The sequence below is a fragment of the Branchiostoma lanceolatum genome, chromosome 11, assembly GCF_035083965.1.
Source record: "Branchiostoma lanceolatum isolate klBraLanc5 chromosome 11, klBraLanc5.hap2, whole genome shotgun sequence".
In the NCBI taxonomy this organism is placed as follows: Eukaryota; Metazoa; Chordata; class Leptocardii; order Amphioxiformes; family Branchiostomatidae; genus Branchiostoma; species Branchiostoma lanceolatum.
In genome coordinates this window covers 11,694,234-11,717,874 of record NC_089732.1, presented here as the reverse complement: position 1 = coordinate 11,717,874, position 23,641 = coordinate 11,694,234, and the positions used below count along the sequence as shown (strand labels likewise).

At 41.6% G+C, this 23,641-nt stretch overlaps 1 protein-coding gene and 1 long non-coding RNA gene across 2 annotated transcripts; both read left to right on the top strand.

Moving 5' to 3' along the window:
* Window positions 1-337: 337 nt before the first annotated feature.
* On the top strand, window positions 338-23,412 carry LOC136444422 (mitogen-activated protein kinase kinase kinase 1-like). Its single transcript, XM_066441969.1, has 18 exons — window positions 338-462; window positions 686-791; window positions 1,911-2,022; window positions 2,304-3,026; window positions 5,816-5,932; window positions 8,198-8,343; window positions 8,818-8,936; window positions 9,239-9,317; window positions 9,713-9,854; window positions 10,141-10,365; window positions 10,814-10,947; window positions 11,803-12,943; window positions 13,420-13,560; window positions 13,998-14,160; window positions 14,584-14,715; window positions 15,312-15,428; window positions 20,667-20,824; window positions 21,300-23,412. The coding sequence occupies exons 2-18, from the start codon at window positions 697-699 to the stop codon at window positions 21,444-21,446; spliced, it is 3,891 nt and encodes a 1,296-aa protein (XP_066298066.1). The 5' UTR covers window positions 338-462; window positions 686-696; the 3' UTR covers window positions 21,447-23,412.
* On the top strand, window positions 17,150-19,447 carry LOC136444747 (uncharacterized). Its single transcript, XR_010757314.1, has 2 exons — window positions 17,150-17,453; window positions 18,785-19,447. It is a non-coding gene; the product is annotated as an uncharacterized lncRNA (long non-coding RNA).
* Window positions 23,413-23,641: the final 229 nt, after the last annotated feature.

The window sequence follows — 23,641 nt, the reverse complement described above, 5'->3', positions numbered from 1 at the left end:
TTTGGACGTATTATTAAGAATTTTACATCCTTTCTTAGAGTTATTTGTAATAAAAATGCTTCCCGAGAGGCTATGGGACAGACGATTACATATGTACACTAAACGGGGTTACTTTGTAGATGTCAAATTAAAAATTGATCAATTACCGACATAAATTCAACTGATATTCAACAAACATACACAATATAATGTATTTGTTCATATATTTGTATATTTATTGTTTGATACTCCATTAGTATTTAAGAAACATCGGTAATACAATTTTCTTGCTCCCCCAACATCAAATTTAAACAGGCCCGATTCTAAATTTAGAGCATGACCTCATCCTACATATACCGAAGCGAGGCTGGACAGATTCCAAACTTAGCGTAGTTTTGGCGTAAAGTACTCCTAGATTTTGTGGATTTTGCGGCTAATTTTGAAGCCAATGTCTGTGACAGCGGTCACAGAAGGCGTCTAAAGGTAAGCAGACTTCATTGTGAAATCCTCCAGGTGACATTTTACCTAGATCTCGTGCAATCGATTTATGTACTTTGAACATGCGGCTGGAATGACTTTTGGACTTGATTTATTTACTCAAAGTTTTAACCGTCGTGTTGGGTGTTGTCAGGTGGTCAAATATTGCATATTTCTGCCTCAGAATTGTTAAAATAGCACCGGTTTTCTACCTGTGTATGTTGTTAAGGTTATAATCTGATGGATCCATGTTCTGAACGGGCATCGCGGGAAAGTTTAACGGCGCCCGCCAAATGTGTTGACGGAAGCCGTGGCGCGCCGACCGAGCCGCAAAGGTGAGAGTTCTAGATTATCTTCCTCATCGGATCTATTATGCTTTTCCATAATTTCCTGTATTAATATCCATTAAAGTTCTGTCAGAATACCTTTATTGTACGTTTTCCTAGGGTTTACGTTGATTTGTAGCTTGTTTTTGTTTTGAATTTTGACAAATATTGGTACCTCCCCCGCTGTGTGCATGTCTGACTTTCTGATGACTCATCAGTAAGGAATTCCAATCGTCCATAAATTACCGACGGAAGTCGTTATTTAGATTTACCACGGCTTTCACACCTTTGTAAATAAACCATCTGAACTGCTCAAGTGTTGATGTTTAACATTCCTACTCACTCAAAACCAAATTACCTTCATCATAACATCATGTTTGATTGACAAAACTAGTGATCCTCTTTTGATAACCCAAATTCAAGCACCAATTATGTTGAATTATAAAATGAGAATATACATCTCCCAGAATAGATTGTCAGAATTTTAGTAACAATAGTGCGGTTGACGATAGAAGAAAATGAAGTTGAATATGGTACAGAAGACTAGGTAAATGTTGCAGTTTTGTATGTTATTATCAGGAATTATCATAAAGTAGAATACACTGTAGATAGTAATGATCATAGGTATGTCAGGTGATTCCAGCTAAAGGGAAAACCCCCACCCTAAAAGCTGATGTCATGAGTATAACCCATAATACTGTAGTATTCATTTACCGACAAATAGAGTTTCTCTATACAATTGACATCACATATTGTAAAGTTTGCAGTGGTTTAATGTTTGTGCTTTTTGTGGAGCTCTCTTTAGCGCAAACTTAAAACAAGGAGGTTATATAACCTCCTTGCTTAAAAACACCACGAAAATTCTTGTTATGTCTTCTGCCCATCAACCCATTGTTTCAATCATGAACTTAATACCACCCCGAACACTCCATTTTCTCCCTAACACAAAATCAAATCAACTTACTGGAAAGTGCACTGATATTTTCTGTAAAATATGTAAATCCATGCCTAAAACAATTATCATATGTGACTCATTGTGACTGTTTCATTTGGTGGACAAAAAAGCCTCGATCAAATAAAAGAAAACTACGGTTTGACCATTGTTAAATACATGTTCCTCATTCCCAGCATTCTCCCTGCCTCGTCCACGTTTATGGAAGCACGTCTCGGCAGTTCAGAAATCCGAGAGAAACTGCGCGGGCGCCAGAACGCTGTGGCCAAGAAGCAGAAGGGACCAATGGTGAGTGTGGAGAGCATATATCGTACTTGTAAGCGCCAATTACTTGCGTTGGTCTTCCTAACTGTACAGCTCTAGAAAATAGATTTACCAATTTCCAACAAAGAAAGTTTGTAAAACCAGTTCTACTTTCATCAACTGGTTTTAACGAATACTAAAATTGTAAGAAACCAGGAAGCATCAGCATTTTTCACAAAAAAGTAAGGTTACATTTTACGATGTAGTTGCTGTTAGGTTTATTATTTTGACATAAACTGATGTCGTGTCTACCTGTACCTTCCCAGCTTGCCAAGACCCCAGTTTTAGCACCAGGAGCTGTCCTTCCCCACGTAGTAGTGGTAGATCCCGAGTCAAACAACGTGGGAAACATAGAGAACTCACAAAACGTAGAAAACTCACAGAACTCACAGAACGCAGAGAACTCACAGAACGCAGAGAACTCTCAAAACTCGTCTTCTTTCGGAAGTGTGCAAAGCAAAATCCAGTTCTTCAACAAGAGGGACACTCCCTCCCCCACCCCTAGCAACGATCCAAGCGACGTCACAGATATCACAACGTCCAGTTCCAACAGCAGCGATCGCCGCTCCGCCAAAGTCCGCCGGCGCCGGTCTCTATCTCCGAGTTTCGGTGCCAACCGAGGAAAAGGAGGGAAGGCGCCAACCATGCACAAAGTTAGAACGGACATGTGTAACTGTAACGAGGCTCCCTTCCACCGCCCTTCCTGTCCCGCGAGGAGAGGACACAAACTGTTCCGATCAAAGTCGCACCAGAGTCCGAGCGGTCGCGGCCGGAACACGCCCACATCCAGTCGCCCATCGTCTCCCGGGAGCGGACGGGGAACGCCGACAAACGCCGCAGGGTCGACAGAGGAAATGGAGAAGTTACAGAAGAAAATCCGCAGAGTTCAGCGAATGAGGCTGTACCTTCTACAGCAGAGTGGACCCAACTCGCTGTTGGTAGGCGGGGACTCCCCTGACGACAAGCACAGGGTCCTGATCGGTCAACAGGTGAGTGATGTAGAATCTAACAAGACTGATGACAGTGAGACTTTTGCATTTTTTTGTCATGAGCAGTGTTAAAAGTTTGACAGACTTGTAATAACTTAAATAACGATAAGGAAATACACGGAGCTGAAAATGCATTTAAGTTTGCAGTGGTTTAATGTTCACCGTTTTCACGTTAACCTCTTCACTGCAAACTTAAAACCACCGCATAAATATTTGTTTTGTCTTCTGCCCACCTCCAAGTCCAACAGAGAACACTCCATTTTCTCCCTACCTCGGAATTAAATCACCGCAAATTTGAATGCGTTTACAGTATTAGAATTTGCTTCAAATTGCTAAACTGAAAAAGTAGATTTTACAATCCTAAACAAAATATTTTCCCAAGTCTACATTTTCTTAAATTCTTTACTTAATTACACAGTTTGATAGAACAAGTGCTGTAATTTCATAGCTGTCAGTGAACACTAACAGACAGGTTTTTTTGTCAGTTGCTTGCAGCTGTTTGTAGGCCCATGTAAGTTATAACAACATGTCCCACTACAGGCACACAGATAGTCAGCGTCTGTCTAGATAGTCTAGTGACCAAAAAGGACATACAGTGTTTGTAGAAATAGATTTAAAAAAATATATTGTGTTACAGTCTGAATGTGTAGTCAGCTGTGGCCTATCCAGAAACAGTATGGTATGGAAAAATTGTAAACTTTTTTGTATGATGAAACCTAGATAAGAAATTAAAGTGTTCAGCTGACATTTGATTTGTAAAAGTCTACCTCTTTTATGTTTGACTAACATTTTCAAGACTAGTGTTCGCAACAGAAGTAAATTTTGCAAGTTCTTAGAAAAAAGTTGTAGGTGGTCTGAATTAGAGGAAATTTCAACCATATGCTTTTCCGAGTCCATATCTTTCATGTTGTAGTTCGTTTCCGAACCGGAGTGTGTGCTGCCTGAGGAAATGTTGCACATGTTTTTCTTGAAGTCTGAAGTTTCTGTACTACAAAGTGACCTGTTTCCTGTGGTTTCCCCTAGAGCTACAGCGGTGTCAAACACATGCCATGTGTGTTTTTATGCTAGTCTACAAAAGAAAGTCTACAAATTAAAGACTTGCCTAAAGCCCCAGCTAGTTACCCATAGCCGAACATTAGCCTCTACCAGGCTCCGCCGGATGGCTGGAAAAATAGTAGAAATTGGCCGTAATAGAGTGAATAGTGTGCCAAGGGAGTTAGCTACGGAGGGAGTACATTCTGCCATCGACGGAGCCTGTCGGGGCTCGCTGTCTATAAAGGGTATCAAATTAATCCCCCGATTATCTGTACAAAGGAACTAACTCAGCGCTGAAGACCATTTAGGTCGTAAATCGCTCAGCGCGCAGTGTGGCCCGGCCGGCCTGGCTTGTGTAGGAAGCCAGCTGTGTGTGGGACAAAGGTCACACGCGGGTGGCAGCAAAACGCACCAAAAATTATATTCTGTATCAAGATGCTTGCATTCTCGGTATTTCCTCGCTAAAATATAATAGAAACATTTTCATTTGTTGAACAAATGGTCTAAAGTCGATTTTTTTCTGCAACGAAATGTAATATGTTTATTGTTTACGAGAGATTTACGTTACTGTGCGGTTAATCTGCAGCGAACAAGCGGGGAAATACGGTAGACATTTTTTCCTTGTTGAATTCAGCCAAACTGCGCATTTTAGAGGCTTATGGTGGCAACAAACGGTTCGGGCTAGTTGAGGCAGGACGGTGTGGCCTGAAAACAAAATGTTTTACCGGCCGATGCCCCCGTCAGAAGTCCGACGAATACAGAATTCTCCACTGCACTGCGGGCCGAGCCGGTCCGGGCCCTGCCGCAAACTCGTAGCCAAACATTCCTGGGTTCTTTATACCCACGCGGCGCACACGCGTACGATCGACTACCATCGCAGTACAAAAACTGTCACAGATAACTACATCAGAGGACAAAAATATCGCTTAAACTACGATGTAGGGCACTGGTCTGGACCGTTATGACTTCAAACTTTCGTGATCTCTGACACTTCCTGTCCACATGTTCGCTGGTGGGCTGCTCCTGTCCGGGCCGTCACGGGCGAGTCGGAAAGCAATAAAAGGATTATTTAGCTACTTCGCACCTATTAGATAGCGATTAGTGGACATCAAACGAGATAGCGAGCCCCGACAGGCTCCGTCGATGGCAGAATGTACTCCCTCCGTAGCTAACTCCCTTGGCACACTATTCACTCTATTACGGCCAATTTCTACTATTTTTCCAGCCATCCGGCGGAGCCTGGTAGAGGCTAGCCGAACATGGCCTCCCGACCTAAAATACCCTAACCATGGTTGAGAGGTCGGCTATGGTTGGTTAGTGTTTGGCGTGGTTGGCTGGTGTTCGGTTGCGCCAGCCAAATGTTTTTAAATTTTCAAGACATTTGACTGTGAACTTGAGGTCTGGAATGGTTTGGCTGGTGGTTGGGAGTAAGTCAGTAGTGGTCAAGGTGTGTTTGGGAGTCAAATTTGACTCTCAATCTAAAACCGGTCGGACTGTTTCCAACATACCGCCAACCTTGATTGGCTAGTAGTCGGGAGCTATGTTCGGCTATGTGTAACCGGGGCTTAACTTTCTCCATGCTACCTAACTCTGTAACCAATAGAGAACAGGACGTGCCAAACAGCTATTTCCCTTCAGTGTGCTAAGGGTTAAGGAAACGTTGAGCATGTTTTTGAAGTCTGCTGTGTAAGATGTCTTTGTTATAAATTTTAAGTTTACAAACTGACCTGTATCCTATGCTTGTTCACCCCCAGAGTTGCAGCTGCGGGAAGCACATGCCATGTGTGCACCTGCTGTTCATCATGCTGCGGGTGTTCCAGGTGGCGGAAACCAACCCCCTGCTGCAGAGGAAGACGCTCAGGAACTACGAGGTGGGTGGGGTCTATTTTTAGATTCTTCTGGAGAAGTTGAAGTTGAAGGTTTTGCATGTATATATATTAAGTGTAAAGATCCTAGCTTTTATTATTAGTTTTAAAACAGTTATGTCCACAAAATAAAAGTATTCCTGTATCCATTTCGAGTTTGCTTTTCATAAGTGAAATCAACCCTATTGAATGTAAAACTACATTATTACAAATTTACATACTAGAAAAGTAGACAACAGAGAAAAGCTGTTTTCTATTTTGTCGTATCACTCTATCTATGCATTCCACAACAATTCATAGTGATGTCCTATTTTGTATACAGCACATGCTTTTCCTCGGGCATAATACAAGTGACTCCCACTGTTACATTGATTGAGTCTGCAGTGTATGTATAAGGAAGCGTCAAACACTTAATGATAATGAAAAGTTCTTCGAAACAGATGACAAATGGTTTGTGGTATATTGTATTTTCATCAAAAAGGTCAACACAAAAGTGGAAAATACCCCAGTAGAACTATTCTGACTACCAGTGTATTTTTGAAATGCAAATTGTAAACGAGGCTTGTAACTTTAATTTTATGTGTTACAAATTACAATGAAAATAATCATATCAAAACAACTTTATAGCTTCATGTCATTATACTTATTACTATCCCTTGCCCCATTAATTTCAACAAGTCAGTTTTAAGGTGCAAAAAAATTAAGGAGTCCAATTTCCGCTATGGCCGTACTTGAGTGATCTGTATGATCCCAAGAGACGAAAACATATCCTCTATCCCAGCAAGAATACTCCTCATTTAGAAGCGTGGGTGGGGGGAAATATGACAGGGGACAATTTTCTAAATTCTTGACAACCCACATAGGAAATGTGTTTGGATGTGGTTACAACGGAGGCATTCTGGGCTTCACAGGCCTGTATTGTTCACTAGGGACTGGTTTGTAGACACAGTTGGTTCCTGTGCTGTTCAAACTCCGGATGGGAAATTGTACCTCCATTTTTCCACCATAACATAACAGCATCGGTTTCAAAACTTAATGGGTAGGTGGCGTCAGATTAATTCTCTGTTTCACATGTGCAGGTGTTTCAAACTTGTTGGAAAAAGAATCACTCGGTCAATCTTGCTTGAAGCCAAATCAGAAAAGATTAGAATCAAATTAGACTGTTCCAGTTAAAGGATGGATAGAATTTTTTTCCAAAATTGAATAGAAGAGGTTTAGGAGATGTATTGTTTTTACTGGTAGATCTCAGATAGACTAATTAAAAGGGGTCTGATAAAATGTTCCTGACCACCCCCTGGTCAACTCTTTAAATGGAATAGCCCATAAGTACAATGTTCAGAAGTTACTAATACTAGGTTTCAAAGTTACAGTGCTTATTATATAATAAGTGCAATAGTATATATACAAAGATGTTGTCATGACGCAAAACGGTACACAGAATTTCCGGGGTTGGTCCGATAATCTCACGCCCTATAAAAGGGATATACCGCGGGAGAAATACCGGAAATATGACTTGACCCGCGTAACAGCTGTCCCCACATCTGCACCAAGGCTGTGCCCACCAATGAAAGAGCCCCTGTCATGCACTATTACTGTTGAAGGGTTTAACTGGTTAGGATTTGAATTCTTGTTAGTATGGTCGTGGGGTTGTGGGTGGTGGGATGGGAGAGTCCAGGTGTTTGTTGTACTGTGTGATCTTTCACCATACTAGATTCACATAGGTTCAAACTTCAAGCACAGTGGATTTCTTACTAAAAACAAAATTAAACTGCTTTCATGAGTATACTGTTGTTTCTTTCACTGTAAGTTAACTTTATGTTCACTGTTTTCACGGTCCCCTCTGTACTGTGAAATTATCATCACCGTGAAAAAAACTGTTGTAACTTATTTATGATTCCTTCACACATCCATAGTGTAATTCACTTGGTGCCACTGTGAAGTTGACGTTCAGTGAAAATGTCCATTTTCCTTACACCATGAAATTTTGCTACCGCGAAGATAAAGTGAATTACTGTAGTAACTGTCATCTAATATCACATTGCAGACATTCTCTGTTTCGTTGTTTATTTCAAGCATTGCAAGTTACATGTTTATTGTGGTTTAAAGTTTGATTTTTGTTCTCTTCCAAGCAGTAAAATATAATGTGAGTTGTGATGATCTATTTTAGGTGGAGTTTTTGTTTATTCGAAGCAGTGCATGTCACAATTGTGGATTAAAGTTTGATATTTTTATTGTCTTGCAATTAGGTGCATATCTGATGATCTGTTTTAGGTGGAGAGTCTTTTTAGGAACTTTGAGGCCAGGAAAAGAAACCGTGTGTGGAGGAGACGGCCTCCGCAGGCACCCAACAAGGCAGAGGATGTGGCCGAGTCTGATGGTGCTAAACAGGAAGAGGAGACCTCTGGTGATGAGAAGAGGTACTGCAGAATCTGATCTTAGTGGCAAGGAGCTTGTTATTATGTAATGTTAGGTTACTATAGTATAGGGTCACCCGGTGACACAATACTGTAAAAGGGGAAATGATAGTGGTGGTTTTATTTTTGCATTTTTCTCAGTGAACTCTTTAGCACGTACTTAAAACCACCGCTAACATTTCCCCTTATACAGTGAAACACTGCATGGCAGTTCCTACCGCAAATTTAAAACCACTGCGAACATTCCATTTTTTCCACAAAATTAAATCCCTGGAAACATTCCCCTTTTACAGTATTATGCCAAACATCATGCCAAGCACCATTAAAAGTTACTTAAGTGTTTTCAGCTATTTCTAGACAGGAACTATTAGACATTTTTAATCTACTACCATTTTTTACTTTACCAAGTAGAAGACAATGTTGTTTTGTCGGTGCACTGTGCATGTTTGTAATTTTACATGTTTGTGTTTTTCCCAGGGTAAAACCAGAGGACGACACCTGTCCCATCTGTCTGTTGGAAATGGTGGATGGAGAGAGTCTGACCTCATGTGATGATGGCTGTAATAACCAGATGCACCACCAGTGTGTGGCTGTCTGTAAGTTCACATGGTCTTCATATCACAAAGGGCCATTTTTTTATAAAAGAAACTAGTGGCTTTATGAGTGATATTCAAAAAATGCAGCTTTTGAAGTTAAGAGTTCATTATTTTCTCATTATATGTTAAGTGAAAACAAAGTCCAAAATTTTCATACATGTAGGCATGTTTCTGTGAAAATCTGGACAAGATATATGGCATAGCAACATGAGTTGTCAAAAATACTGCAGTTTGTTTAGAAATCAACAGGGGGATCTTTTCTCCTTTTTGCTGATATGAGTTGTACCTTCCTTTCACCACAGGGGCGGAGGCATGTAAGAGACAAGGAGACGCCTTCAGCTGTCCTCTCTGTCGAGCAGCATGGACAGAGGAGGGGGAGGGGTGAGAATAGACTTTCCTTACAGTAAAACATTACGAAGAAGTTTAGTAAATGATAATCAATTAGTGGTGACAAGGAAAAATTGTGCTGTGCAAATGTTTCATCTTTTTAATCACATTTTCTTAATACAACTAATAAAAAAGACACAGAAGACATCACCAGAAGAAAGCCATCTAGCATAAGGATACAATTACGTAAATTTTAATGGAAAAAGAAAGAACTGAATACAAATCAAGTACATGAATTGCATTGGTACAACAAAGATGAACAGAAACTATATGCAGTTGTCCAACAATAACGAGAATAAATGAATTTTTAAATGTATTCAGATGTCTTTAAATTCAGTTATTTCTAAAGCTTTAGACACTGATCCCGTACATTTTGCTGTCATCCACAGGGTTGAAGATGCAGGTAGCCAAGCTCCTCCGAATTCCCGCGCACCATCACCGGTAAACCCGCTGCCCGGAGAAGGCGTCCACCTGCCCCACTCGGAACCCATCCCACCTGAACATCGCGACATGGCGGCACCATGGATAGAGGTAACTGGCTGTTTCTTAACTTGCCTTTCTAAAACTTATTACATCAGGCTATTAGCTAGTTGGGCATCAGGGCATCTTCTGGTTACAACTGGTTTGATTGTTCAGAAATTTTGAGAGGCCCAAACAGACAAGCTTAAAGCTTAAAGGCACAGATAAATATAGATATAGACTTAGTGTGTTTTCTTGAACTCTTGAAAAGAATGTAACGCTACATCTGGATGAGTTTTTGAAGGTCAAATAAGGTTTGAAAACAAAAACAAAACATTTTTCCTTCTTTTTCCTCCAGTTGTTTGGTTACAACTTGGTGAGCTGCCTGTTCTCGCGTGATTGGTCGGTTCGTGAGGCAGGGCTGATGTGTTTATCCCACGAGGTGGCACGACAGCTGATACAGATGGAGGAGGAGGAGGATGGGGAGGACCCCGCCCGCTGGACGTCTGTCCTACGTGTCTGCTGTAACATCCTGGCCATGCTGTGTCGAGACCCTGTGTATAATGTCTACGTGGCATCCTTGGTAAGCAAATATTATTATATCCCTTTTTAAATGTATCTTTCTCACCATGTGGCATCATGTTGGCACAACGTTGTTAACAACGGTTAGGGTGTTAAGCCCATTTGGTAAAGAGGGGATGTCCCTGTAGCTGAACTGGTAACAGCCTCACAGTTGAGCTCCTGGCTCCAATCAGTTGGTAACAGGGAGACCCCAGTTCAAATCCTGGGAAGGGCCGCCTTTCTGAAGGCGGGTCCTGTGTTCGAGGAGGTGCCTTGAGCACGTTAAAAGGGGATGGGCTAACAACACCTTGTAAAATAAACCCTGCTACAGAAACAGCAAGGAAACTTGCTTCCCTATGTGTCTCTAGGCACTACAAGCTTAAGGTTAACAACAAGAGCATTTTGTAGGAGGATTTACATTTGTATTTTTATCTTTTACCTGATGTTGCATGATGTGTTTTCCACCACAGAGAAGTCTGCGTGACATGTCGGCGTACACAGTCTGTCGGACAGCGGAGCAGGTGTCGTGTCTACAGGACATGCTGCGGCCCGTGGTCGATGTCATTCTCATCAAGTGCACCGACGGAGCAAAGTATAGGAAAAAGTAGGTCCTGATAGTACATTTTGGTTGCACAGACTCCATGCCTATCACCTATGTCTTATATTTGTTGACCATGCAAGCTTCAGTCTGCAATACGTTCAGTTACTGACAAAAGACAGCGAATGCTATCTGGAACTTCTGCTTGCCTGAGTAACTTTCGTATCAAGTATCTTCATTACCTGGATGTCTAACTTTCATCGACATTTATGTATCATTTGCTTGGACACATGCCTAAGAGCATTATGATATATGATAAGGCTACACCAAGTAATTTTTATGGATGACGTCCGCATGCGCATTGATTTTGGTCTGTTCCCAGACAAAAAACAAGGAATTCCGCTTCCTGTAACTATGACCAAAGAGTAACGACAGTGCCGCAAATCAATGGGATATGGAAAGAAACAGGACAGGACAACAACTGCTGTTCAACTTCAACTGGTTTATTCAAATTATTGCTGTTTTCATGATGAATAAAATAATCGTTAGTTGTTACACTGTGTTCTCTCATTCAATTTGTGTCCTAACATGTCGTCGACTATTATATTTCAAATCTTGTTTTTTTTGGCCCTTCTTGTTTTTTTTTCGCGCTCTCGCATTAGATTTAGGGTCTCCAAAGGACGTCATCCATAAAAATTACTTGGTGCAGCCTAATATGATATATGATAAGAATTGAAATTGTAGGAATAGAGGAAACATTGGGTGATGACAAATTGAGCTGTTTCTTCTCTTCTCATAATTTGTACACTAGCCTTGTAATGTTATGATAAACAGAGATGCACAGTAAGAATTAAAATTCTACAATTAGAGGAAATATTTTTGTAATGACTTATTGAGTTGTTTATTCTCCCCAATATCTAGCCGTACCTGTCAACTGTCACTCTCAACTCTACTGGAGCTGGCTAAGGGACAAGATGGCGGACTAGCGACTGCCTCGGAGCTTCCGCGTGCAGACTCGCTGGCAATGGGTGATCTCCCGTTCCTTCTCTCCTGTATCCTGGCTCCTCCCCCCGCGGATGCGGCCTGGCAGTACTTCCTCGGGCGCCTCAACGTCATCGAGAGAATCATCGAAGACTTCCCCAACCACTTCGTCAAGCAGGGTAGCCAGTCTCCCCGCAAGAATGATCCCCCGTTCGACACCGAGCCCCTGGCCTCCGTTTTATCGTACGTGTGCGAGTGCGTGAAGAGTCCGCACCCCAAGCTGACCAAGCAGTCACGCGATCTCTTCTTGAAGATAGCCCGCTGGGTTTCGTCCGTACCTTCCGTTTTTAAATTTGTGTTCAGTATCTTGAGTACGTACACATCGCGGCGCCACGCCAGTCTGATGGAAAGTTTGTTGGCGCTCGCCACCAAGCTGGGGATCAGTAAAGACTGGCTTCTCGCCTCGTGTCCCTCCAGCCCGGGTCCGAAGGAAGCCCTTGCGGGCGCGTCAGCGGACTCTACGCCTTGCCCAACACCTGGCACTACGCCACACTACACTACACCTTCCACATCACCTGGTAGTACGGTCAGCATCCCCACACCTACAGCGGCAGAGCCACGCCCCAGTACTGGACCCGCCGGTGTGCTGACGCCGCCCCCCTCCCCCGTACACTCAGCAAGAGAACCACAGCAGGGTACTGACAACAACACAGAACAAAATAACAACAGTGGGGAGGGGGGCAACGACGACGACGAAGTACAGCGAGAAAACCGTGAGATCATGAACGGCGGACATCACAATTGTAACAACGCCGACCAGCTAACCGTAGTCGCCTCGGGACAGAACGGTTTACGGGTGTCTTTTGAAAGCGAGGTTGTCTCAGCCAGCAGTACTAAGGTTCATGAAGGAGGGCCGGTGGTCTTCTCAACGTCGTGTAAGGAACAGGTGGAGGTGGAGGAAGCCCAGGCATTGGCTGTTGCCATAGAGATGTCGACCCTCCCTCAGCAGGCCCTCCCCAGGGTTCCTGGGCTGACCAGGAGGACAGAGGAGAAGGAACTCATCATCCATGTACAGCCCAAGGTAAGCTGGCAGACTAGTTTTGAAAAACCCACTGTCCCAATAGGTTAGTGCTGTGGACCTAAAAACTGGACCTGAACTGGTATAAAAAAATCCTTAACGGACTGGCAAAAAATTATCTCTGGCTTGTATTCTCCTTTTTGTTCTTAACCATCTAAACCTTCTATAGATCGGGAAATGTTGCTACTGACTATAAAGTTTTGCATGTATATTTTTCAAATTGCATGTAAAATTTACAAAGTAACATGCAATTTTACAAGTAATCGTAAATATTTCTGCCATGGGTTCAGGTTATAAGTCCAGACCCGAACCTGAACGTCTGGACCTGAATCCAGACCTGAGCCTAAACCTAAACATGATTTTAGGTACACAATACCATTCCTCTTGGTTATGTATGAAAGAACTTAATTACATGTGCTAAGATCATATTTCTTAAGGTTCTTGCCCATCTTAAAGGAACTCTGTCTCTTATGTTGTAGCACCTGAAGGGAGAGAAGGAGAGAGGTGCGTATAAGATGGACCAGCATTGGCTGAAGGGGACCATGATCGGTACAGGTGCCTTCTCTACATGTTACCAGGCGCGGGACATGCAGACTGGCACACTCATGGCATGTAAACAGGTAAGAAATCTTCCTTTAATCAGGGGTTTTTCTTCGAAAAAATTGCAAGGGGGAGCATTGCGAGAGAGCAGAGCGACCAAGCAGGGGGGGGATATAATTTTAGAGAATTTGAAGTTGAAATGGTCGGTAGGTGCTGCTCCGTTTTTCGGAAGGGATGTAAAAGGGGGGGCCACATGTTCGAGGAGGTGCCTCGTACACGTTAAAGGGTAAGGCTAGCAACCCCTCACTGTAAAAATATACCCTGCTACTGAAATAGCAAGGAAACTTGCTGACTTATGTGCCACTTGGCACTACATTTGTACAATGTGAACAACAAGCATGTTTAGAAATGCCATAATCGGTCAGCCTTGTGTTCAACCCCAGGTTCATACATGTAGGATGCATGCAATCTTTGTCCTTTTCTCAGCCAATCAAACATGCATGTTGTTTTGTTCCAGGTATCGTTCTGTCGTAACTCGCCGACAGAACAGGAGAAGGTTGCGGAGGAGATTCGCGGAGAGATCCAGCTGATGGCGCGGCTGGATCACCCCAACATCGTGCGCGTTCTGGGCGCTACACAGGAGGGAACGCACTTCAACATCTTCCAGGAGTGGATGCCAGGTACCGTAGATTTTGAAATTTTTGCAGTGGTTTCCTGTTTGCCATTTTCACGGTGAACTTGAAACCACAGCGAAAATGTTTGGCCTGTCTAGATCTACCTGTCTTCCCTGTTGTTTGAACCGTGGACTTAAGACCACTGCGAACACTCCATTTTCTGCCTACCGTGAAACTAAATCCCAGCGAACTTATTACTAAACTCCTAAAGGCATTTACTTATTTCTTTCTTGCACATAGCTAGATGCCTTTGCATTAGAACAAAGTTTTAGCTCTATACTATGCTAACTACCAACACAGATAAACTTTTATACTGATATTAGGAATAGAAACGGACTATTGAAAAAGTTGATGGTGAAAATCCATGATAGCAATGTTTCAGATTTTTATTGGTGACTAACAAGCTGCATTTTTCTCCTATCCTGCTAGGGGGCTCTGTTGCTGGGCTGCTGGACCATTACGGTGCCTTCTCTGACACGGTCATCAAGAACTTCACCCGGCAAGTCTTGTTGGGCGTGTCGTATCTCCATGACAACTGCATCATCCATAGAGATATCAAGGGTAAGAAAACATTGTTTTGAAAAGACTTAAGATTGAAGCAAATGTTCTTAACCTTTAGCACAATGAAGTAGCAATTTGGCACCCAATTCTCTATTGGTAGCAGAGTTAAGCAGCAGGGAGAAGGTTTAAAATATGTCAGCTTGGAAGACAATTTTATGACTAGACATATGTTAGAAACTTGGCAACTCACTTTTCAGATTTTGGACATTTTCATTGTAAAGTGTGTGTGTACATTGTATGTATGTCCATATCATATACTTGGATCAGACAACTGTTGTTGTCATCATAATTTGTTTTTTGAGCAGTACCAACTGTCAGTATGACACAGTAAAAGAAAAGATGATAATTTGTATACTTAAACTAAGTTAAAGAAAGATTTGATACGGAAAGATGTTAAATTTGTTGGGATTCTATATACATGTATAGCAGTTAGCCATTGTTCCAAACAGGACCGACAATTCGAACACTGAATGGCTGATCCCATTCTTACCTCTGAATAAAGTTGTATTCCGGTATTCACCACTGAAGCTTGTTCTTGTATCACTTTTCACTTTAAAAGTTTCAATGTGTTTATGTTGTTGTGTTATATCCCACAGGAGCTAACTTGCTAGTTGACAGTACTGGGACCAGACTGAGGATTGCTGACTTTGGTACAGCAGCTCGACTGGCCACCAAACTGACAGGAGCAGGGGAGTTCCAGGGGCAGCTACTCGGTAAGTGCTTTACTGTTAAACTCATACTTGTAAAGAAACAATAGGCCTCTTATATTCCAATCATTTCTGCTTTTAAGTTAAAAAGTTAAAATCCTCCCACACCATAATTGATGTATAGGGCAGTGTCCATCTCCGTTTCATAGCCCTGGGGCACTGTGGTCCAATCACTGCAGCAGGGGGCTAGTCCACTGGCAGTGGAGTGTGTTTAACTTCCATACTGTTTCAGACTGAAGTATGTACCATTTTTATAAAGTCTTTGGTATGACTCAATGCACCTCTTGTCCAGGAGTGTCCTAACCCGGGGCTTGAACCCGGGCCTTCTGATCCAAGTAATTTGAACCAGATGTGGCAAGTACCAGAAGCGCAGACCACTACACCACAGGGACACTCCCCATACTAGTGGTCCCATTGGCCTTTAAAGCCGTAATGGCAGTGGGTGTCTAGGACACAGTATTGTAAGGCAGAGCCCAACCCTCTGCTTCCACTGCCTTTTACCTCCCCAACCAAAGTCCTATTCTCCATTTAACTCCTGGGTAAAGTAGGGGTGGCGCACAGACCGAAATTTATTCTCCGGGCCCGTCAAAACCAAAAAATGCGCCAAATTCAAGGCGTACGATCTGATACATAACGGTCAAAAATCGCTTACATTTTTATATCAGTAGTTGAAGAAGGTTCTTAACTCAATATCTGTGAAAGATTTACTAAAATACCGTCAACCATAAGCGAGAAATCGCCCATCGGGTTACGCGCGTTTCGCCCTCGGGAGCAGGCGGACCCACTTCCCGGTCACGCACTTGGGGAGGGCCGGCTTCGCGCCGGTCCAAATACGGAGCGTTACGTCACTCGTAAACAAGAAAACTAGTCGCCAATTTGTAGCCAACATTACGAGCTACAAAATGATGTAAGTGGCCAGCTTGTGCGACTTCCATGGGTGGGGTTGGGGTTTTGTGCGCGTGAGAGATTTGCGCGTGAAAAATTTGCGCGTGAAAAATTTGCGCGTGAAAAAATAAAGTTCAAGAAATGTGTCAGAAAATGTGCACTACAAAATTCTTAGTCAGAAAAATGTCACCCCATGATATGATTTTGCATCTGTTTCCTGAATTTGGGGTTTGAATTTTAGGTCCCTTGGGAATATCTAAGCTGACTCCCAAGGGATTTAAAACCTTTTTGGAGGTTTTAAGCTTAAAACTTGAAATAAGATGACCCAAAATGGAATTAAGTGTCTTATTGTTGCATTCTACAGTTCAGAAGTTGTTCTTTCAATCTACAAGTGATTTTTAAGTGATTTTCAAATGTTAAGTTTTCACGCGCAAAAAAGTTTGAAATTTGCGCGTGAAAGCATCTGCTTGAGAAAAGATGAAATTAGGCTAATAGAATGGAGAAAAGCTTCAAATAGTTACATTTTACAATACTAAACTATATATAAGTAAGTTGACTATGTATTTCTTAAAGATTTAAGTGATTTTCAAATGTTTAGGTTTCAAACCCCCATAAGTTTAGCTATTCCCAAGGGACCTATTCCCAAGGGACTAAAAAATCAAACCATAAATTCAGGTGTCAGATGAAAAATTGTATCATGGGATCACATTTTCCTGTCTAAGAAAATTATACTACACATTTTCTGACACATTTTTAAGAAATTTATTTTTTCACGCGCAAATTCTTCACGCGCAAATTTTCACGCGCAAATTTTTCACGCGCAGAAAACCCGTTCCCCATGGGTGAAAATATTCACATTTTAATCTTTCAAATCGAAATTCCGGACGATGGTACCCTTTAAAAATTTTTTAGCCACTTATATCGTCGGAAAATTCAAGAGATTGTCGTTATTTTGGTACCAAATTCGCATATATTCGAGCCAAGGTGGGCTCCGTAAATCGGCTGATACTTTTACCATTGCGAGCCAGATTGGGGAAGGAAGCAAGATGGCGGACGGCGGCCCGGGCGCTACCGACCGCTGTAGTTCGGAGCCGATTACGTCGGCATCGGGCCAAAATACGGGCACTTCTACCACCCAAATGCCAGGTAATGTCTTTTTCCAAGTCTTTACATAGTTTTATGTGGGGTTTTGGGTATTCTTATGTCAAATTTGGCCGCATGATTATCGGTAAACACTGTTGACTCACTGTTGTTTTTGTATGCCGCATGGTAGCTCAAATGATTTGAATTTGCCGTTTTTACTTGGATTTTCGTGCCAGTGGCTGCATGTATGATTACTATGAATCATTTTCAACGCCCTATGGACGCATTTGTTTCCTGTTTTTTTTTTGCTAGTGCCGTAATCTAAACTTAAAATGCACAAAACTGTACTTGCTATCCTCACCTTCTTCTGCTGTCACTGCTAGGGGGAGGGGGGCGGCGGGGATGCCCAGGTGCCCTCTACACGAGTCGTAGTTTCCGTTGTGATTTATTTTATTGAGTAGAATTTATAACAGAACTATGCTGGTCTGTCAACTTTATTAAGCTGTTACATTTATAATGAAGGATAGCCTTTATTATTGTATGTAATTACCAGTATACTACAGTACTTAGTATATATGGTAACAGGTCAACTCGCCCCAATTCCAACTCGCCCCAACTATTTACGACCAACTCGCCCCAATTTTATATATTAATCAGGGCTTATCAAACTTGGTTTTATATGTATATATCCTACTACTAAATATTACTTAACATGCTAACAAAGCTTCGTGACTCTAATCCTAACATTCTCTTCTCTGTTCGGCATTTAACGCCGATGAATGCCGGGGGCGTCGGCGAGCTAAAGTAGCGAGCGGCCCGCCGGGTTCACCGGTACCTGTGCCCGCTCGCTGTAATCTCAAGCATGGCTCACTGCTGACTCAAATTATTATTCAAGTACATGCTCCAATACGCCTAGTTTCCTAGCACATAAAGGAAGCCAACAGTATTTCGGATCGCCATGCTTGAGACTATAACTAGCGGCCGTGCACATTGACATGGCGGGCCAACATGCCGACCGGGTCCGCCAGCAAATCCCGAGTTCATTGCTATAAAATACATGCCCAGCAACAACAAAAATATGTTGAATAAGAGTCACGAGGTTTGTTGACATGTAAAGTAATATTTAGAAGTACGAGTCATGCACATAAAACCAGTATAAAACCAAGTTTGATAAGCAAGTTTGGGGCGAGTTGGTAGTAAATAGTTGGGGCGAGTTGGACTTGGGGCGAGTTGACTAGGATTCGTATATATGTATGATAGCTAATGGAGGAAATAAAGTACCCAAGTATCCAAGTTTCATATTTATCTCATCATACATTGTTTGAAATTTGTGTCTGCCATGTGCATGTATTATAAAGTTTGAATTTCAACAGACGTTTTCTCTTTTGACACAGGAATGAAGAGAGTGAAGAGGAGGAAAGTGATGAAGAACCAACAGAACTGCCAGTGAAAAAGAAGACGAGACTAGATATTCTATTTGCCGTTAATAACTTTGTAGTTTTGGTACATGAAGAAAGAGAACTTCAGTAACTTCTACCCCTAGTAGTGATCATTTATCATCATTATGTGTGTCTAGGCTGGATAGAAAAACCATACAAAAAGTAGATTTAGCTTTTGTAGTTGATTCAACTGTAGAGATAGTTCCAGACCGGAGAAGCAATGGCCACCTATTCCATGATCCAGTTGTCTGATTCCCGTAAAATTGAAATGTAATACATGTACAATACAATAAATACTTTGCCACGCGACTGCCCTGCAACAAGAAAACGAAGTCCTGCAGTGAAAAAAGGGGAAGAAATGAAATGAGTTCTGGATATTGAATTGTCGGACCAATATTGCAGATTGTACGATGAATGATATCAGTGTGTACAAATGTAAGTATATAGCATTGGGTAATACATGTAGTTCATTATTCCTGGATCAGATTATATTTTTGAGGCTAGATTTGAAATCAGCATGTGTCTAAACCTCTGTGTTCCAAGTTTTTTTCTTTTATCTTCAAGTATAGGGAAGATATGGCAAGTTCGCATATTTAATTAGCGGACGCGCATCTTATTACCTCAGGAAATCAATTATTCATCATAATTCATAATTTCTGAAGCAGATATGTAGATTTCATGGTCATATTTAGATTCAGCATGTTGCAGAACCCATGTATGCCAAGTTGTTTCCTTGTACATTGTACGGTTACAGAGATATCGCAATCTTGCATATTTAATTAGCCGACTTGGACATGGGCACGGGACATCTTAGCGTGCAGAGACTAAGTCGGCTAATTAAATATGTCCCGTGCCCATGTCCATTTTTTCCCACTTTTGGTGATATTTTGAGATGAGAAATCTAAAGAAATTAGGAAGGCAAAGCTACAAGCTTTAAGGACTTGTTAATATGATTGTAAATAAAGAGAATGCAGCTTATTTGGTGTTTCTGATGTGAATTATTACTGAGTTATGACAGTTTTAAGATATTACATTTCAACGGTTTTTACGGATTCCGGAGAATTTGAGGACTAATTCTCAGACCTTTGAAGGGCCGTAACTTACTAACGGTATGTCCGATTTTGTTGAAACAAAAACCATTCTGTTTCTTTCACAAATACCTATCAGATGACACCAAGTTTTAAAAGATATGAAGAGTTTGAAATTTTTGTGCACTACCCCTAGGTAAAGTGAGGAAAATCTTGTTAAATGCCTTTCCCAAGGGCACAACATCGATGGCATACTCAGGGATCAAAAACCAAGATCTCAGGGTTCTGTGCCAAACACCCTAACCATTATGCCAACACGATGCCACTTTTATTTGGAACAGCACAGTGATAGTCTTGTTCCTGCTTCTTTAGGCATCACAGCCCAATAATAGTCTTGTTCCTGCCTCTGAAGCATAGCGTGCGTAGTCCAGTGGTTAGCGATCTTGCCTCTGGAACTAGAAGCCCGGGGTTCGATCCCGGCTGTGTCGCTCACCCGACATGCACGCTACCGGAAAAGATCGCAGTCCTTAGGACGGGAGGTCAAGCCGTGGTCCACTGTTCATTGTGCTATTCGAAAAGAGCTAGGGGAATTTCCCAGGTACAATGAACCTGTAAATACTGTACATAGCGTCTGTCTTCTTCTCTGTCACGACCAGTGGAAGATTAGCTCTTCAGCGAGCTAAAACTGGATCAAGATTACTTTCCTTTCCTTTTTTCCTCTTTAGGCATCATGCACAGCCCAATAATAGTCTTGTTCCTGCCTCTTTAGGCATCACAGCCCAATAATAGTCTTGTTCCTGCCTCTTTAGGAACCATTGCTTTCATGGCGCCGGAGGTCCTACGAGGTGAGCAGTATGGACGCTCCTGCGATGTCTGGAGTATCGGGTGTACGGTCATCGAGATGGGCACTGCCTCCCCACCGTGGAACGCCAACGCAATAGACAACCATCTGGCTCTCATCTTCAGGGTAGGTTGAATTGTTTTGACGTTAGTAAAACCTTTAGCACACTGAAGTAGCCGTTTTGCACCCAATTCCCTATTGGTTACAGAGTTAGGCAGCTGGAAGAAGGTTAAGACCTTATATAGTCTGCTGGTAATCTTGTATAACACGTGAGCCTCACATGGCAAAGTGTTACACATTAATGTTCATAGTCCAGTGGGTAGTGAGCCTGCCTTTAGACCAAGAAGTTGTTAGATTGATTCCTGTTAATCACCTTTCATGCTGTTCTAGTGTCTGGTATGAGGAAAAAACAACAGTGACTGTGTGCATGTGTGTGTGATTACCAAGGAAACATGGCATTCTCTGGGCATCGCCTGCAAAAGGAGGGCGTCAAATTTCTTTGTTTTCTTAGACAAGTATAGGGTGTCCAGAGAATGCCCTGATGCTCTGCTACCAAATAGCCTGGTAACACATTACATTTTATCTATTTATTCATCCCCAGATTGCAAGTTCCAGCGAGCCTCCACCGCTGCCACAGAGCTTCAACCCCGGTATAAGGGACCTGGTACTGAGGTGTCTGGAACAGACTGGAGCAGACCGCCCGTCCACGAGGGAACTCTTACAACATGCCGTCTTCAAAACACCCTGAGGACAACTGACGATTCTACAGAGTCTTCATCACACTCTGAGGACCAGGGGGGATCTACTGAGTCTTCACCACACCCTGAGGGGCACTGAAGAATCTACTGAGAGTTTGGTAGAACTGTGGAAATCATGCAGATTGACTTGTCGATTCTGTGACCTGATTTTGACAAAACTGTGGAAAGAATAAGTCATGAAATGACAAGCCAATAGAAATGAGAAGTTCTAAAAGTGGTCTGTTGGGAAGATTGGTCTCAGTCATCTTCCCTGGCTTTGTTCAAAGTAATGGAGATGTCAGAATTTTAAAGACATCTCTCAAAACTAAAAAGCAATACTCAAGATGGAGTGTAAGACTTACAAAGGGAATGTAAGACGAATGCCAAGTCGCCGAACACCATGGCTTAGTGGAGCCAAGTATGAACCAATACTGGGGTTCTAGCCCTAACATAAATGTTAGACTACGTACATAGGTAGATCGTCTTTGATATGAAAACTATCACTAGATGAATCTGTCTTGGGAATGGCTGTCAATGTAGATAGTTTTACATGCAATGTGAACTATTACATTTAGTGTGTTTGATTTTTGTACTTTGAGAATTTATCTTAAGTGAAGCATATCTTACAAAACATGTTAGGAGTAAGACTTACTGTGTAAGCTACAGTATTAACAGGTTGAGCCTGTTATTCTAAACAAAGGTGATCTGTTGTTATTCTACATGGATATGACAGGACTCTCAGCCAATCGGCTGGTTCTGTTTCTCAGATGATTATTTCGATTGGTCACATACAAGGGTGTGTCTATTGGTCAGCCAATCGGCTGATTCTATTTCTCAGATGATCATTTTGATTTATTACATACAAAGGTGTATCCTATTGATCAGCCAATCGGCTGGTTCCATTTCTTAGATGATCATTTTGATTGGTCACATACATGGCTGTGTCCTATTGGTCAGTGTAGATGTCGTTTAAATGATAGAAATACATAGGAAAAAACACCTTGCCACTACATCCCATGACTTGCCATAAACAATTGGATCTTCAATGACGGATACAAAACAATGTATCCGTCACCATTAACTCCAAAAAAATCATTAAACCAGATCTATTTGTAGATCCAAGTACAATATAGCCGGTATTAGAATCAGACTGTTTTTAGAAAGTACCTTTGTATCATACACAACAGTTGTATGAATATAACACTGATGTTCCCAGTATTTTTATCGTCTGGTTCAAGGTAGCTTATCTTTGGACGTTACAAACAAATTTTACCAAATTTTATACCAAATAGAAAGCTGGACTTTCTCTTGTGAGCTGTGGTAACTAACCCATATTTGTATAATCTTTGTAATATGCTGTGCAGAGTTCAGTAATTTACTGTTTTATTATGGCATACCTAATTGCAGTATTTTGTGACTAAGAAAGCAGAGCTTTCTTTTATGGGAATTTTCTAAAATTCTTAATTAATAAGCAGTGTTAATTTTCATGGAGTACAGTGTAAAAGAAAAAGTTTTATTGAAGAATTGTGGAATGTGTTAAGGACCATGTACTTGTTTCAACCTAGTAGCCATACGTACATTCTAAGTTACTTTAGAATATAGTGTGTTTTTTGTTCTGTATATTGAGTCAACCAGTAAGCTTTTCTGTAGTCTAGATAGATTTAATTGAATAGAGTTTGTGTTCATGTGAGGTAGACAATGGTGAATGTAAACCTTTCTAGTTCATGAAACTTCTGTTAGTTGCATTTTGAGTTTGACTGTCTGGATAGGTTTGTTTTGTTCTTGTAGTAAGTTGTAGCATCCAGTGTGAATGTTAACAGTCATAGACTTTAAGATACAAGAAAAAGACTTCCTAAGACAGTATGTGGTAGGTTGTGTGCAACTGCAGAGCAGTAAGTGAGGAGGAACTGTTGAACAGTTGAGCTACAGGAATGGCTCTTTCACAGTGAAAATACAGAATAGAACCTCTATATCTAAGTGTTGTTTCTTGTTTTTTTTCTTTTTCCATAAGTATAGCTTTTGCTAACAGTAAGGTCACAACACTTTCATTTGATTTTTTTAAGCATAGTTAAAACTTTAAAGTGACTCAACGTCAATTCTGGGAAGCTCCACCATCTGTATCAAATACTTAATGCACTAAACAGCACCAAGGACAGATATGGTTGCCTGTGTGTGGATGGTTTTCAGTACCAAGGACAGATGTGGT